Source organism: Chaetura pelagica, unplaced genomic scaffold (genome assembly GCF_000747805.2).
Source record: "Chaetura pelagica isolate M959 unplaced genomic scaffold, ChaPel_1.0 scaffold263, whole genome shotgun sequence".
Taxonomy (NCBI): domain Eukaryota; kingdom Metazoa; phylum Chordata; class Aves; order Apodiformes; family Apodidae; genus Chaetura; species Chaetura pelagica.
In genome coordinates this window covers 485199-500375 of record NW_009952797.1, presented here as the reverse complement: position 1 = coordinate 500375, position 15177 = coordinate 485199, and the positions used below count along the sequence as shown (strand labels likewise).

The 15177-nt window shown below is 38.6% G+C and overlaps 1 protein-coding gene across 1 annotated transcript in view; it reads left to right on the top strand.

The window, feature by feature from the left end:
* OCA2 (oculocutaneous albinism II) overlaps positions 1 to 15177 on the top strand; it is a 171786-nt gene that overhangs the window by 29860 nt on the left and 126749 nt on the right. Inside the window, exons 6-8 of the mRNA XM_009994824.1 lie at positions 8089 to 8246; positions 9939 to 10021; positions 10367 to 10523. Coding sequence (XP_009993126.1) covers positions 8089 to 8246; positions 9939 to 10021; positions 10367 to 10523 — 398 coding nt within the window. The remainder of the gene's footprint in view (positions 1 to 8088; positions 8247 to 9938; positions 10022 to 10366; positions 10524 to 15177) is intronic.

Sequence of the window (15177 nt, the reverse complement as noted above, 5' to 3'; positions counted from 1 at the left end):
AATTATTATTTTTTAAAAAATTCTTCCTTCTCATTTATATTTCTCTCCAGAAATGCCCTTGCATATTGATGTGTGTGTGTTACGGGTGTGTGCTCAGGCATACAATGCACCTGCATACACCAGAAAAATCAAAACAAAGTTTGAAGTATTTTTGAAAACTGAATCGAATGTTCCCCTTCGGACTTCATATCCTTCATCATCCTGGTCCTGCTCTGGCAGAGGGGTGGACTTGATGATCTCCAGAGGTCCCTTCCAATCCTTAACATTCTGTGGTTCTGTGGGGTCACTTAGATATTTGTTGTTTTTCTGTCATGCCCAGTAGAACTCAGGCTTGTTCAGAGTCAGGACTTTCTGGCTGTTAGAAGAAAACTGCTTCTGCTGGTGTGGGGGTGACCTGCTTTTCCTATAACATCTCTTTAGCACTTTTCCACTTGCTCTGGTTCCTGTTTGTTTATATTACTATACCTCTATCTCTTCCTTGGATTTACTCTAGCTGTTTTTCTTCCCATTATCTTATGGTTTTTTAGCCCACTTGTATCTCTCTTTGCTTTGTCCATCCCCATGGATACAAACCTGGCATGTAGCAAGCACTGAGGTGTGTTGGTTGCAGTTTCTGAAAACAACATCCTACTTCCTGTGAATTAATAGAAGCTTTCTGAGCCTGTAAGATTTTTGTTTTGTTTTTGTGATTTGTTTGTTTATTTTTATTTTTTAAAAAATAATTTTCCTATTGGCACCAGACAGAAATTCAGTGGATTTAGTATAGTTTTCTAAAATAGTGGTAATGTTGTTCCTTTTTGACAACACGTGGGATTTATTGGCTTGTAAGTTCTAGCAGTCAGCTCTCTAATACCAGAAAGAAGTAAGTTTATACTGAAGTCTGGCTAGAGGACCCTTTTTCTGCAGGAAGCAAGATGCAGTATCCAGAATGATATAAATTTGTGAAGCATTTTCAAGTCATCTGCTCAAAGACTACATGGTAAGCGGTAAGCATCAATAATTAATAAGATGTGGCTTCTGAAAACAAAATAAGAGTATGGAGTCTGAATACATTCCAGTATTTCTTAGTTTAATGTTTCTAAAACATGATCAATTTCATTTTCTGTAACTGGCCAGGTAACTTCTCTCCATTAACTGGTTGACCAAAGAGTGAATGAGAAATACTCTTTTTCTTTTTCACAACTTCCATAGGTTTTCAGTCTTACAGAATCTTCTAAATATTCTCTGAGTTCATTCCTTAATTTCTAATAACTTCTGCCCCAATCTAAAGAAAACTTAATTTTTTTCTCCAGCAATGGGGAATAGACAGCTGGAGCAGAACTCTACACTAACTTTTTAAATTGAATTAGGTTTTATGAAATAAAAAGTAATGGGAATTTGTGGGTGCTATTAAGGAATTATGCAGTCAAACTGTGAGCTACCTCACTGTCATTTAAAGAAGGGTCTGTCTCCCTGAAACTGCCCTCTTTTCTTCCACTGTATCTGATACAGTTATTGCCATTTCTACACTTCTCAATAGTAGAAACACTCATTTTTACAAGACAAGGTAAAATTTCTTCCAGCACTTTTCTGTGCAATGGGTCTCCCACCTACCTCATTGAGCTGTGAATTTCCATCTTCACTCTGTCAGCAACAACCGTTTCAGCAACAGTGTCTGCTTCTCTCTCAACCTCTGTACTTGTGCCAGCTCCTGTTATAGCTGAGGGAAAGTTAGATCAGTTTAGGTGAAGCAATTTCATTTTCCTTTTTCAGACTAATTCTCAGAACTTCCTTTTCTTGGACCTGAAACTTGATAATAACAGGGGAATGGATCTGGAATTCTTTCGGAGTCTAGCCAAGGATGCTGCATTTTTATAAATCTGTTTTAAAGCCTTTCAGTCCTCATCTGATTGTTTGCTTTAAATGTTTGATATCTCCTTGGTAAAATCTGTAGAACAAGAGCTGACATTTTGCAAGGTCTATATTTGCACAGCACAGAGTGTGAAGGGTTCCTTCTCACTTTACAGGCAAAACAAAACTTAATGACAATACATCATCTCAAATCATGGCTGAACAGGTCTCCAGTCAGTCCAAATCAGACAAAACCAGAGGTATCAAATTGACTAGCCAGGGGCCATTGTCACTGACTTACCATCCTCTTCAGCAGTTCTAAGAGATTTTGTCACATCCAGTTGAGGATTAAGATCTCAAATTCAGAAAGCAGAAGATGTATCCCAATAATGTGCTGAAATTCAAATCATAGGCTGGATTTCTCACTTCATTTTAATTCAGTGAAACTATTTAGAAGAATTCCAGATATGGGAGTTAATGGGGAACTGATGGGGAAGTCTAGACAGATAAGACATAAGATAGGTAAAAGTGCTGGCCTTACTATCAAATTCTTTGCTGAAGTTGCATGAATTTGAATGATTGCTGTAACTGTGTTAATCATGGAGCAAGAAAAGGTATTAGGAAAACTTGTAGTCATGCCATTAGTGACATGTAAAATCACCCTTCCCACTCTCTGAGTCAGAGATATGTATAGAAAGAAAGACTGAGACAAAGAATCTAGTTGATTTTAGCATAGTTTTCAGCTCCCTTGGAGGTCCTAAAAGTGGGTTCCACTCCCAGGGAGCATAAATTAACTTACTGAATGAAACAACCTCTCTAATCCTTGCCCCTTTGATTTTTGTTTTATTTTGCAGCTTAAGTTCTCTACTGTCAGACATTTCTCTGTCTTTTTTCCTTGCAGAACATATTTAAAGATATTTTTTAGTTGATGCTGTTGGAAACGTACTAAGCATTTTGGCCTGCAGGCAATGGTCAAGCTGCTAAGTAGATGGATGAACACCAGGACTCTGTGCAGAGGCAGGTAAAGAAGTAGAATCTCAAGGCATCATTGAGAAAATGCTGTAGAAAAGAAAGTTTAGGACTCAAATTTCTAGAAATGATGGAGCACAGAGAGAAAGGAAAGAACCATTATAGGCAAAAAAGGAACCAGGTTTCTGGCAAAAGTGGAAAAAGGGGAAATAGAAAAGTTATAGACCATTCTTCAGATGTAAAAGGTAATAGGTATAGAAAACCATGTGGTTTGACTTGGCATATTGTGAAGGGATTATGTAAAAGCAACCTCAAAAGCTACAAACAGGGTTAGGACATCAGAAGAAAAAACTGCAGCATGATGCAGAAATAACCCCAGTTAAGGACAACATGTAAAAATAGATGTGAAGATCCAGGCAAAATGCCTTCTTTGAAATGGTAATACCCTGGAGAAACTAGCAGGGTTATAAATCAGCATCAGCTGTATACAAATGCCACACACATTGGCAAAAAATGATCAATAGACATAGTATTCTCAAGTTATGTTTTGTAGTAGGCAAAGTAGGTGATATAGGTAGATATTAAAGAAAGCAAAAAATCCATTTGCATGCAATTATAATGGAGCATCTCTGCCAATCATGGCTGTTCAGCTGGCTCTGTACCCACTTTTCATTGATTTTAAGGGAGTAACCAACTCAGATACAGATGCCCACAGCACATTAAGTACAAACTGTGGTGAATGAATACCAATTTGAACATTTATCTACTGCATCCCATTCCATCATGTTGTCTACATAAGCTACAATAAAGTAAAGGGACATGAGGTGATTTCTGTACAGCCTTTAATACCTTGTAGGAGCAGGAAACTGAGGTCGGAAAAAAATAGCTCTTAGTTTAGCTCTGAGCAGTGGACCCAGTCTGGTGCCAGATGTAAATACAGACAGCCATTGTGTAATGGTGCACAAAGCATTCACAAACCCAAATCCCTTGACAGGATAATTCACAGCAGTAATATAATTTCAAGAATGGAATGACATAAAAACGAGGCACCTTAGTTGGATTGAAATAAAAAATAACAACTCTGGCTGTAAATCTTGTCAGGCAGAATTTTTGCTTTTAAGGCACATACTGGATGCCACACTATTAAAAAAAAGTTTGGAAAAACCAGAAAATTCCAGCATGTCTAAGTTGGAAATATGAGAAGCAAAACAGTAGTTTTCCCAAAAATCAGTCACATCTGGATGATTAAAGTATGGAGGAAATGACATTTTGACAGCTTAAGGGAAATACAAAACATGGCTAAGGCAGAACAAAAGAGTGGCTTGATAAAAGAAAATAAATCACATTTTGATTTATACATGCGTAGCTGAAGTTTTCTCTCCAGTCTGCTGCAGTCTAACAGTGGAATTATGACAGTCTCTAAATACTGTTTGGAGAAAGGTAACTCTGATGGGATTTCAGAGCCTCAGTGCAGACTGGTGAATGATGTTCAGTTCTGCTTGCAACCAGGGAAGAACCTCTTTTGCTCAGGCTCTTTCCAGGGGTTTTATTAATGCACAGAAGGGAATGGAAAAACATCTTGAATATCCTCATCTCTATAGGAAAAGAAAGAAGGAACCTCTCTTCTTGAAAATAGGGTCTAGTTTTTCCCCCCTTTAATTTTAAGCATCTGTTATAATAGCTCCTGAATGTGTCATCTAGGTAATTACTGGATTTGTTTTAAAAGTATTGCTTAAAAGGAAGCTGCCATAATTACATGCACCTGAAGCTTTTCAAGACATAAATTACTGGCTACACTCTTAATAAAAGGCAAACTGTCAAGAGGTGTCCCAAATCATTGGTTTAATGACTTCAGGTCAGCAGGCCTTTTAGAAGGTATAATTAATGTTTTTAGTTAAAGGTATAGCTAGAGTTCCAGTTGAGATGAATATTATGTATTAATTAAGACACAGAGAACTGTGATGCCAAATCACACATCAAACCTTCAGAACGAGAGAACTGTTGTAATTTGTATTTACCCTTGCTAAGTGCCGTGTTTATAAATTCTCTTGACTGGAACTGGTTTTCTGACTTGTTGCATCTGCGTTTTGTATTTTTCCTTTCTTATGTGATTTCTTTAAGCAAATAGATGCTTTGGACGTTCATTCCTAGTAAAAGGAATGTGAGGGACACTGATGGTACTTGCTCTGCTCTCTGTGAAAGGCAGGGTCATCCTTATATTAATTTTGCAATACATTGGCTACTCACCTGCCACTAGATCTCGATTGGGTTAATGTGAGAGACAAGGCTTTTCTGGATTCAGTTGTGTTGCTGGGAATGTGGACAGAAGCAACAAGTTTTTTTTGAGATGAATGACCCCCTGAATCATGCTGCAAAGATTTCCTGCTTAAAGCCTGATCTGCCATGGATGGCCTTACTGGGGCTCTCTGGGAAGCAGGGCACTGCCCTGGGTCCCCTCTAATTGTATCGTATTTCTTCTTCTGTTTAAATCTTTGAGTTCTGTGGGCAACAAAATGTCTTTCTGGGAAGCTTGTTGTGGTAGGTGTATGATCTTACACAGTTGTGTTTTTTTTTTTATTGCAATCGTTTCACTCTTTGTGGTATTCTCAATCAAATGTCAGATTTTAATACCATTATATACTCAAGTACGTGATTAAGGTGCATTATTTCAACAGAACATAAATGTGTAAAATCAAGTCTCTTCCCTTCTTAGGACTTTTTTGTGTGTGTGTGGTGATGCCTTAGCCTTCTATCTGGTCACAGATAGTAGCAAAACAGTTACAAGAACAAGACAGGTATGTCAGCAATAAAAGGAAGACAAGGGAAAATGTGGACCTGCTTCAGAAGGAAGCTGGAGACCTGGCCATGCAGAACACTGAGAAGGCTGAGGTATTCACTGACTACTTTGCCTCAGTCTTTACCAGCAAAGGTTCTGGTCACATCATCCAAGTTAGTGAAGGCAAAGGCATGGACTGTGAAAAGGAAGATCTCCCCACTGTAGGAGAAGAGCAGGTTCACAACCATCTGAAAGACCTGAAGGTGCACATCTGTGTGACCTGATGGGATTAATCCATGGCTCCTGAGGGAACTGGCTGATGTAGCTGCAAAGCCTCTGTTCATCATATCTGAAAAGTCTTGGGACTCTGGAGGAATCCTCACTGACTGGAAAAGGGGAAACATAACCCCCATTTTCAAGAAGGTGAAAAAGAAGACCCAGGGAACTATAGAACAGTCAGTCTCACCTCTGTGCCCAGCAAGATCATGGAGCTGAAGGCTCTGTTAAGGCATGTGGAAAACAAAGGTGTGATTTGTGACAGCCAACATGGCTTCACCAAGGGTAAATTCTGCCTGACTAATCTGGTGGCCTTCTACAGTGGGGTCATGGCATTGGTGGACAAAGGAAGAGCAACAAAAATCATCTACTTGGACCTGTGCAAAGCCTTTGACATTGTCCTGCATGACATTCTGGTATTGAAACTGGAATGGTACAGATTTGATGGTTGCACCACTCCTTGGGTAAGGAACTGGCTGGGTGATTGAAGACCTGTGATGACTGGTGTTCCCCAAGGGTTGGTACTGGGACTGGTGCTGTTTAACATCTTTGTTGGTGACATGGACAGTGACATTGATTGCACCCTCAGCAAGTTCGCCAATGACACCAAAGTATGTTGTGAGGTTGACAGACTGGAAGGAAGGGATGCCATCCAGAGGGACCTTGACAGGCCTGAGAGTTGGGCTCATGGAAACTGCATGAAGGGCTCATGGAACTGCAAGACCAAGTGCAAAGTCCTCCACCTGGGTCAGGGCAATCCCAAGCACAAATACAGGCTGGGTGGAGAATGGGTTGAAAACAGTCTGGAGGAGAAGGACTTGGGGGTGATGGTGGATGAGAAGCTCAATATGAGCCAGCAATGCATGCCTGCAGCCCAGAAAGCCAACTGTGTCCTGAGCTGCATCAAAAGAAGTGTGGCCAGTAGGTCAGGGAGGTGATTCTTCCCCTTTACTCAGCTCTCGTGAGACTGTGCCTGCAGTGCTGTGTCCAGTTCTGGAGCCCCCAACATAAGAAGGACATGGAGCTCCCGGAGCAAGTCCCCAGGAAGGTTGTGAGGATGATCATAGGGCTGGAGCACCTCTTCTGGGAAGACAGGCTGAGAGAGTTGGGATTGTTCAGCCTGGAGAAGTGAAGGCTCCAGGGAGACCTTATAGTGGCCTTTCAGTGCCTGAAGGGGCTACAGGAAAGCTGGGGAGGGGCTTTTTACAAGGGCTTGTAGTGATTAGGAAAAAATTCTTTAGTGTGAGGGTGGTGAGACACTGGAACAGGTTGCCCAGGGAGGTTGTAGCTGCCCTGTCCTTGAAGTGTTCAAGGGCAGGTTGGATGGGGCTCTGAGCAACCTAGTCTAGTGGGAGGTGTCCCTGCCCATGCAAGGGGGTTGGATCTAGATGATGTTTAAGGTGCCTTTCAAATCAAACCATTCTATAATTCTATGAATATCTCTCTTTTGTAGTAAAAAAAGCACTGGGAAGGATTTAAAAGATTAAGCTTTCCCTCTTCCCCATGGGGACACTTCTTTCTCAACCATGCCAGAGGTGGACTTTTCACAATACTGACTTTAAATAGTCCTAAATGTATTTGGACTAATAGAGCCAGGTTTCCATTAGATTTTTGGATCCTGGTTTGCTGACTTCCTAATTGTATTAGACTGAGAATGCAGTCAGACCACTGAGCATGCTAGATATCCAAAAGATGAAGAAAGAAAAAGTAGAAGAGGGGGCTGGAGGAGATATCATGAATACTCTAACCAAAAGGAGCTTTAAAATGTGTCTTTCAGATGTTTGAAAACATGTGAGTAAAATTTTGACCAAAACTCAGATTGTCTGGCATGAATAGGATGTTGATTCTGATTTAGTTTTCCGCATGGTTGCAGCTTCCACAGTGCTTTTCCCAGTATGAATTCTGTGATATTTAAATTGCTGAGCTAATGATGCAGCCTTTCATCTAGTACAAGCACTTAGAGTCTTACTTCTCTGTCTATCTCCATGTGCTATTTTGGAGCTTTCGTACATCTACAGTGTCAGCTGAAAGCATTGGTGATCTCAGAAGCCCCTAGAAGGGACAGCTGCATTAAAACTGAATCCATACTACCATAGGGAACATCTAATCTATTAATAGTTTCTGAAGTATTTTAGGTGAAGAATGTGTTTTTCAATATAAATTGGATAATTTCTGGAATTTGTTTAGCCTGTAGTTGTTTGTACTGGAAATTCACACCTTAACAACTTCATGAACAGCTGTGAATCTGACTGATCTTCGTGATTCTGCTCTGTTAAAGTTAGATGTAGGAGGACCATTTGTAGCAGATGTAGTTGGTCAGCAAACAGGGGAGTACATTGTGGTACAAATCAGCCAGACTGAAGACACTGGATCAAGGAGGAGACGCCAGCAGCAGGTGATGGTCTTTACATTTTCTTTTACTTTGTCTAAGATCTGTTTTATCACTTATATTTCCATCACCATTGTATGGCTTAAGTGATTGTGCTTTTTCCTGCTGTGAAGTATGTCAGTGCCAGCATTGGAAACTTATTCTAGTAAGAGTAAAGTTACATTTTCTTTTGTCTTTATAAGACTTCCTTTAGCTTCATATATGAAATATAAAGTCTTCTTATATTAAAATTTTGAAAAACTGACTGACACTTAGCATGGAAGTTCTCATGTTTAAAATGAGCAATGTTTCAAAAGTTGTCTTAGAGGAAAAAGAAGTGTAAAGTGCCTTTTTGCCCTCACTGAAGTACATTTTCACATTTTGTTGCAAATTATTTTCTCAAGCGTGTGACATTTATTGGCTTCATCTCTCTTAAGGCTTGCTCATTGTTGATGTTTGTAACAAGTTCCTGCTGCTCTCTCCCAGAGAACTCAGTGAAGGAGGTTGTTTTACAGCCTGTCATGTATATCACTGGAAAATAGAAATTAGCTTCATCACTTAATGAATAGCATTGACATACAAACAACTGGCTCTCATTCTGTAGAGGTGACAAGAATGACCTGCCAGTGATAGCAGAGCTGAACAATGCCAACAGTATTCCTGCTTATACCCAATCTCACAGTCCACAGCAAAATATTAGTCCCACTGCCTCAGCATAGCAAGCAATACCTTAATGGCAATTACTCTCTTAAACCAGCCACCTCCATGATGAGGAGGTTGCTGTAACCTGTGCTGGTGCTCCAAGGAACGTTCAGACTGCTGTTGGCTGCAGCCAACACACCTCCTGCTGGCATGCCAGCAGTGGTCCTGATGTCAGCAAAGGAGTAGGTAGCCAAAATAACCTGCCCTGCCTCCATGCTTCTCAGGCATTACTCTATGTCAGATCATAGAATAGTTTGTGTTGGAAGAGTCCTTTAATGGTCATCTAGTCCAGCCCCCACACAGTGAGCAGGGACACATTCAATGAGATCAGGTGTTCCAAGTTAGACTGATTAAGCTAGTTTTTTTCCTCTGCTTGTAGCATACAAGGTCAGGACAGGCTCAGGATTTAGGTTACAGTTAAATTTGTATTTTTTTTTTAAGTTCCTTTTTTTTAAAAAAAAGAAAAAAGAGAGACTATCTGTATCTACATTTAAAGAGTATATTTGGCTGAACTTGCATGGACAATGGTGTGTAGTAATGGGTAAAGTTTCATAAAGTTAGTGTTTATTTTCTGAAGATTTTTTGTTTATTTTTGCTGGAATATCAGCAAGGAGGCATTTTTTAACTTAAAGTCTACCATGTTATCTTCATGTATCTTCAAGTTACTCCTGGTCTTTTCATCCTCTGCACCTCAAGTGTATTAGTTTTCTTTCCAGGCAGCCTTTGGCGGTGAACCATATTATAGTCAATGCAAGGTGTGGTTTGGCATCCCCAGTCTGGAGCAACTCCTGGGGCTGTCTCACTTCATTGGTTGCATGAGAGGATGAGATAGAGTTTGCTTCAACCTGAGTGCCTCTAATCAGGAGGAATTAATGTAGGCTGATGTCTATTATACCCCTTCCACGAAAAGATTCTCCTAAATGGACAAGAGAGACAGCAAAGGAATAATACCCTAGACCAGAGACACACAACTTTTACTGACTTTTATAAATATTGCCAAATGTGACTCTTTTGCAGATGGTATACAACTGGTCTCTACCCTTGAGTTCAAGAAGAAATGAGCAAATCATCACGACTAGAACCTTTCCAATAGCAAACAGGTTGGTTAAGAGACTGGGAAATGATCCATTGAAGTAGCAGATTACATAGACTTGACTGTGAAGAAATGGTGTTTTAAAAATAATCTATGACTGCCTGCTCAGAGGGGCAAGAAAGGAAGACTTTGTGTTTCTTTTAAAATGCATTTACAAGGCTGGTTTGTTTTTGAGTTGCTTTACAAACAAATGCTCTTTGGAGGAATGAAGTGAAAATGTTTGAGAAGTTGCTTGCAATTGTAAAGGTTTAACACATATATATTTATAGGTACTCAGTATAAAATTAATGCATAAACAAAACTAATTGTATTTCATTCCATAAATGAGCAAAACTTCTCTTTCTTTTACCAGGGGTACCATCTTAAACATAAACATTCAAGCTTTCCTACAGGAGCCTGGAAGTGTTCCTCTCTCCATGAAATATCAGTACCTTCATGCAAATATAGAGGCACAAGTAACGATTGCATCCATCATCTTAGTAGGTGTCTATGTGCTGATCATACTGGAAGTAAGTCATGTTTTAAGCCTTGATTTTATTTTTCCTCTACACCATAAGTCCATGAAGGGATTTCATTCTTGGGCTTTAATACGTCTATGAATCCTTTCTGTACCATTAGTGTTCTTAATGGCATGGATAAGATGTGTGAGAAAATTGTTCTCAATTTTAACTGATTTTTGCAAGTTATATGAATGTTGTGGTGATCTTCTGTATTTTATATCAGAACTATTAGTGTTGTGATATTTTAATACGGTTATAGTTTGACTGTGAGAGCGAAAATGAGTCTGGGTTATAAAAGGTGCAGGAAATCTGGCTTTGAGTTAATTTGCTTTCAAGATAAGTTAAAACAAAAAAGGTTAAACTGAACACACTTTTTAATGAGTAACATGTAGCAATTCGTTTACTGTAGTATTTAAAGAGAAAATGGAGTCTGAGTTAACATGAAGAAGGCCAGGTATAGGGAATTTTCAACATATATGGCAACTTCATTCCAAAGCCTTGAGGTAGCAAACCCGGTGAAAAGGCAAAGAAACAGCACTAAGGATGGAAAACATGTCAGAAAGAGCACAGGGCTACATCTGACTTTTAACTGAAAATGGCTACTGTCTAATTGTCTTGAAAAAAACCCAAAAGACTTAGGGGGAGGCTTTTTTTTTTTTTTCTTAAATTGATGTGAACATCCACACTGTTGATAAATCTCCTAGTAGTATCACAACTGGTTGACACAAGTTTGAAACAGACAAGTGCATAAAGTGAAGTCTACAGGGTGCTCCATAGTAAATATGCCCAGCAGGCTCATTTTTCTTTCACATTCCTTGCATATTTTAAGCTTTTAATCCTATTACCTATTGAAATGGTAATATAGTTGAATACCTTCTAATCAAATATCAGTAATGGATGCACACAACATGACACATGCTTTAGACATTTAGATTATGTCATTCAGCAATGGTGATTTATTTATGAAGCTAAAATGCCTCTATATACTTTAGAAAAGAGCAAAGAGAGATAATGTTAAGTGTGCAGGGGAATTGGACTAGTTTTTACTATAAATACATGTAGGCACACAACACAGCACCAAAATAATGTTAATACTTTAAAATGCAGCTTTTATTTTCAAAAAACCCCAACTATGCAACACTTGAGCAATTGCAAAAACATCAGGTTTTTAATGTATGTGCAGGGTGGCTTTGTGCTTAAAAGCTACTTCAGAACAATTCATGTGTCAAAGGAAATAAAGGCTTGAAACTGCAAAGCAAAGCCAGGGAAAGCATGCATTTTCCTCCTGAGAAAAAGCTTTAAAACAACTCATTAGCTCATCGTTTCTGTGAAAAGATCAAGGGAAAATGTCTGTTGGTAGAAACATTATTTCTGCAAATATAAAGGTATAGATACTTGGAAGTAAACTTTTGAATTTTAAAATGTGAAAAATCACCTATTGCATCATGGTGTTAGCTGTTTTCTTCTCATCTGTAGGAACGACAAATGCTACAACTAGAGTAAATTTTAAACTATGAGTATATAAGCTGGAAATAACTGTTGTGTAGAAACTAAACTTGACTGTTGTTTGGTTCCCTCACTCTCTTGTTTGGTTCCCTCATCTCTCTTGCAAGAGATGGTTGTTAATAATATGAGCATATGTACTAGTGGCTTATATTCAGTATTTATAGTTTCCGTACCTGAAGTCCTGATTTCTCAACACATTTCACTCTCTTTGCCATCAGCAGTAGTCACTCACAGAGAAATTATTTGTGTTCCTGCAGGGAGGATCCCTCATAGACTTTCATTTTCAGTGTTGCTGCTCCCCATCTTTTATTAGTCTTTCCTAGTTTCCTGTGGTTTTTTTTTCATTATCATTGACAATACAGATTCTACATCAGACAGTGTGGACAGGCAAAGAAATTTAGAGTTATACTTTCAGATATTTTCTAGTAACAATGAAGAAAGGGGAAGCATTTTATCTGTAACAACTATTAAGAGCCACCTGAAGGCATGATCCTCCTGCATAACCCTTTTCCCCAAACATGAACCTTCTCAACCATACTGTCCTCATCTTTTAATCCTTTCTTCTCCTTGCCCTTTGCTATCTCAGTCACCAAGGATGTGCAAAACAGGCTGTGAGAGCTTCTGCCTCCTGCAGGTACAGATGATGGGAAAAGCTGATGAGGTTCTAGCTGGAAAATGAAGCGCATTAACTATAAAGTGTCATCTTCTCCAAACTTGCACCACTGTAAAGACACACAGGGTAAATTCTGCTCTGAAACAGCTGTTTGCCTCTAGGGTGGCATCACATTTCTAGGAGGTCAACTGTATGTCAAGTACCAGTCTTTGTTGGTGGAGAAGTCTTGCTGCCTCGGGGTGTGCTGTTCTTCAGAAAACATGTTAGGCCATTGAACCTCATTTCCTCATGTTTTATTTTGAAACGGGTTGCATGCTACATATTAATAAAATACAAATATGTTTCTGGTAAAAAACGCCTCTTTTTCCTCTGTAATTTCTAATGGTTTCTTTTTTTATGCTTATCACAAACATGAGTATTTTCTTGCTTCACAGTCCTACTTGGCCCTTTAAAATTTTGGTATACTGCTTCTAATTCTCTTTTAATGGGCATCTCTAAGTTACATTTTCTGTTCGAAATCTGTGGGGCTTTCTCTTATTTTCCCCCATGAAGTCAAGCTTTCCTTCAGTAAGAAGGAATTCATTCTCTTGAAATGGATTTTTCTTCAGATATCCATCAATTCCCTCTTTGCATTTCAGTCTTCTGTTCCCTCCCCTTCTCCTAGAGAAGAAAGGAGAGAAAAAAATAAATCTGCTTGTGGTATTCTTGAATCAATCACATCAATGCTATTTTATAGACTTTTTGAGAAGAATGAGTGTTTAATTCTGATCTTGGAAGCCTACATTGCACAGGAAATTGAAACAAATGTGAGTTAAAGGATGTCAGGTTTACCTTTGTTGATCTCAGATCTACCATCTGACCCTCCAGGATTACTGAGGAACATGGGTAAGATGTGCTATAACTGTGTTTTCATGTTGGTCTTACAGGGAGATGTGATGTGAAGTGCTGATGTACAGTTCTATGCTGATGTTGCTGTAGTAAATTAGTTCACAATGCATTTGAAGACAGGCTCTTTCTAGTTTTGATCCTCAAAATGTGTAGCTTCTTTCAACTAAAAAGCTAAAAAAACCCACAACCCCCCCCCATATTTTTATACTTTCTACTCCAAACCTCTTTGTTCTTTCAGCTGAGTGAATTTTGTCTTTTACCTTCTTTGATTTCCATTCTTTTTCCAGCAAAGCCTCTTTCTATGTATATAATCAAAGTGACTATTTACACTCTGTTCTCTCAGACTCAATAATGGTTGTTTCTGGTGGTACAACATAGTCAAGAAAAAGTAGTGTAGATAAAATCTCATTGTTTCCTCTTTGCAGTACAGTAAGATATGATTTCTCCCCTTTTCCCTGTATTCATATGCATAGAGATTGGGGCAATACAGTGGTTAACCTAAAAAGAAATTTACCCGCCTATCTGTATCTTACAATATCTATTAACATTATAAAGTTGATTGGTATTTAGAAAAGTTTCTTGAGTTGATTAAGCTTTTTATCAGTCATTTCTGACTGTGTATTTCCAACTGTGTTGGCGCTGCATTAATTAGAAATTTGTAAGGAGGAATGTTAAACATCTATTATTAAAGGACAGAAGTTCTGAGAGCCTCTATAGGACTAGGTTTTTTTTTTTTAATAGGAGCTATCATTTAGTTTAATAACTTGTCTTGTAGATAGAACTAAGGAGCCCTTGCCAGGATATTTCAAATGGCATTTTAATGATGTGACATCCTGAATTACATTTACATGTCTCTATTTATCCTTAAAACACAAATCCTTGAAAGTGGAAGATACAGCCTTAAAAGATCCAGCTTCTTACTAGAATGAAGCATGGGCTTATAATCACAATTTTTATTACTTTAATGGCAATGGAAAGTGTCAGTTTCTCTTAATATTGCTTTTCTATTATTAACTATCTTAAATTATGAATAAGCATCCCTCAATTTCTTTAGCTCAAAGCAGAGTGATTTTTAATAGCATCTAACCAGCAGAAATTGGCTGCAGACAGCACAACTTTGATGTGGCTCAGTCTGACCATTTTTTAGTGCTGAGGGCAGGTTGAACCACTCTTTCTTTGTAGGAAGCTTTTTTACAGATGAAATAAGAAGTTTGTTATTACTGCTGTCTGTGCTCACACCATCCAGTTTTTGCTTATTTTCAGTAATGGGGCTATTTATTTGCACATGGAAAATGATGCTTCAGGGGAACAGGAAAACAGAAGAGACACTCACTGCTATGTGAAACATAATACAAAGTGATGACAATAGGCTAAGCTTAAGGGAGAATTTTTCCAATGAGGAAAGTCACAGAAACTATGGATCAGCTTACTCAGCATGGTTTCTCACTTCCCATTCTTTCTCATATTGACCTGTCTTTAAATAGAGACGGAGAAGAGTGTGGATTAGAGTGTTCCCACCTCTACATATCCCCTACCAAAAGATTGGTAGAAAAGGGACAGAAGAAAATCCATAGCCTTTATTGGAAAGATGGTGTGAAAAAGAAAATTACAGCTGCTGTTTTACCTGGCCTTTGTCGGAAATAATACTTTCCTGCT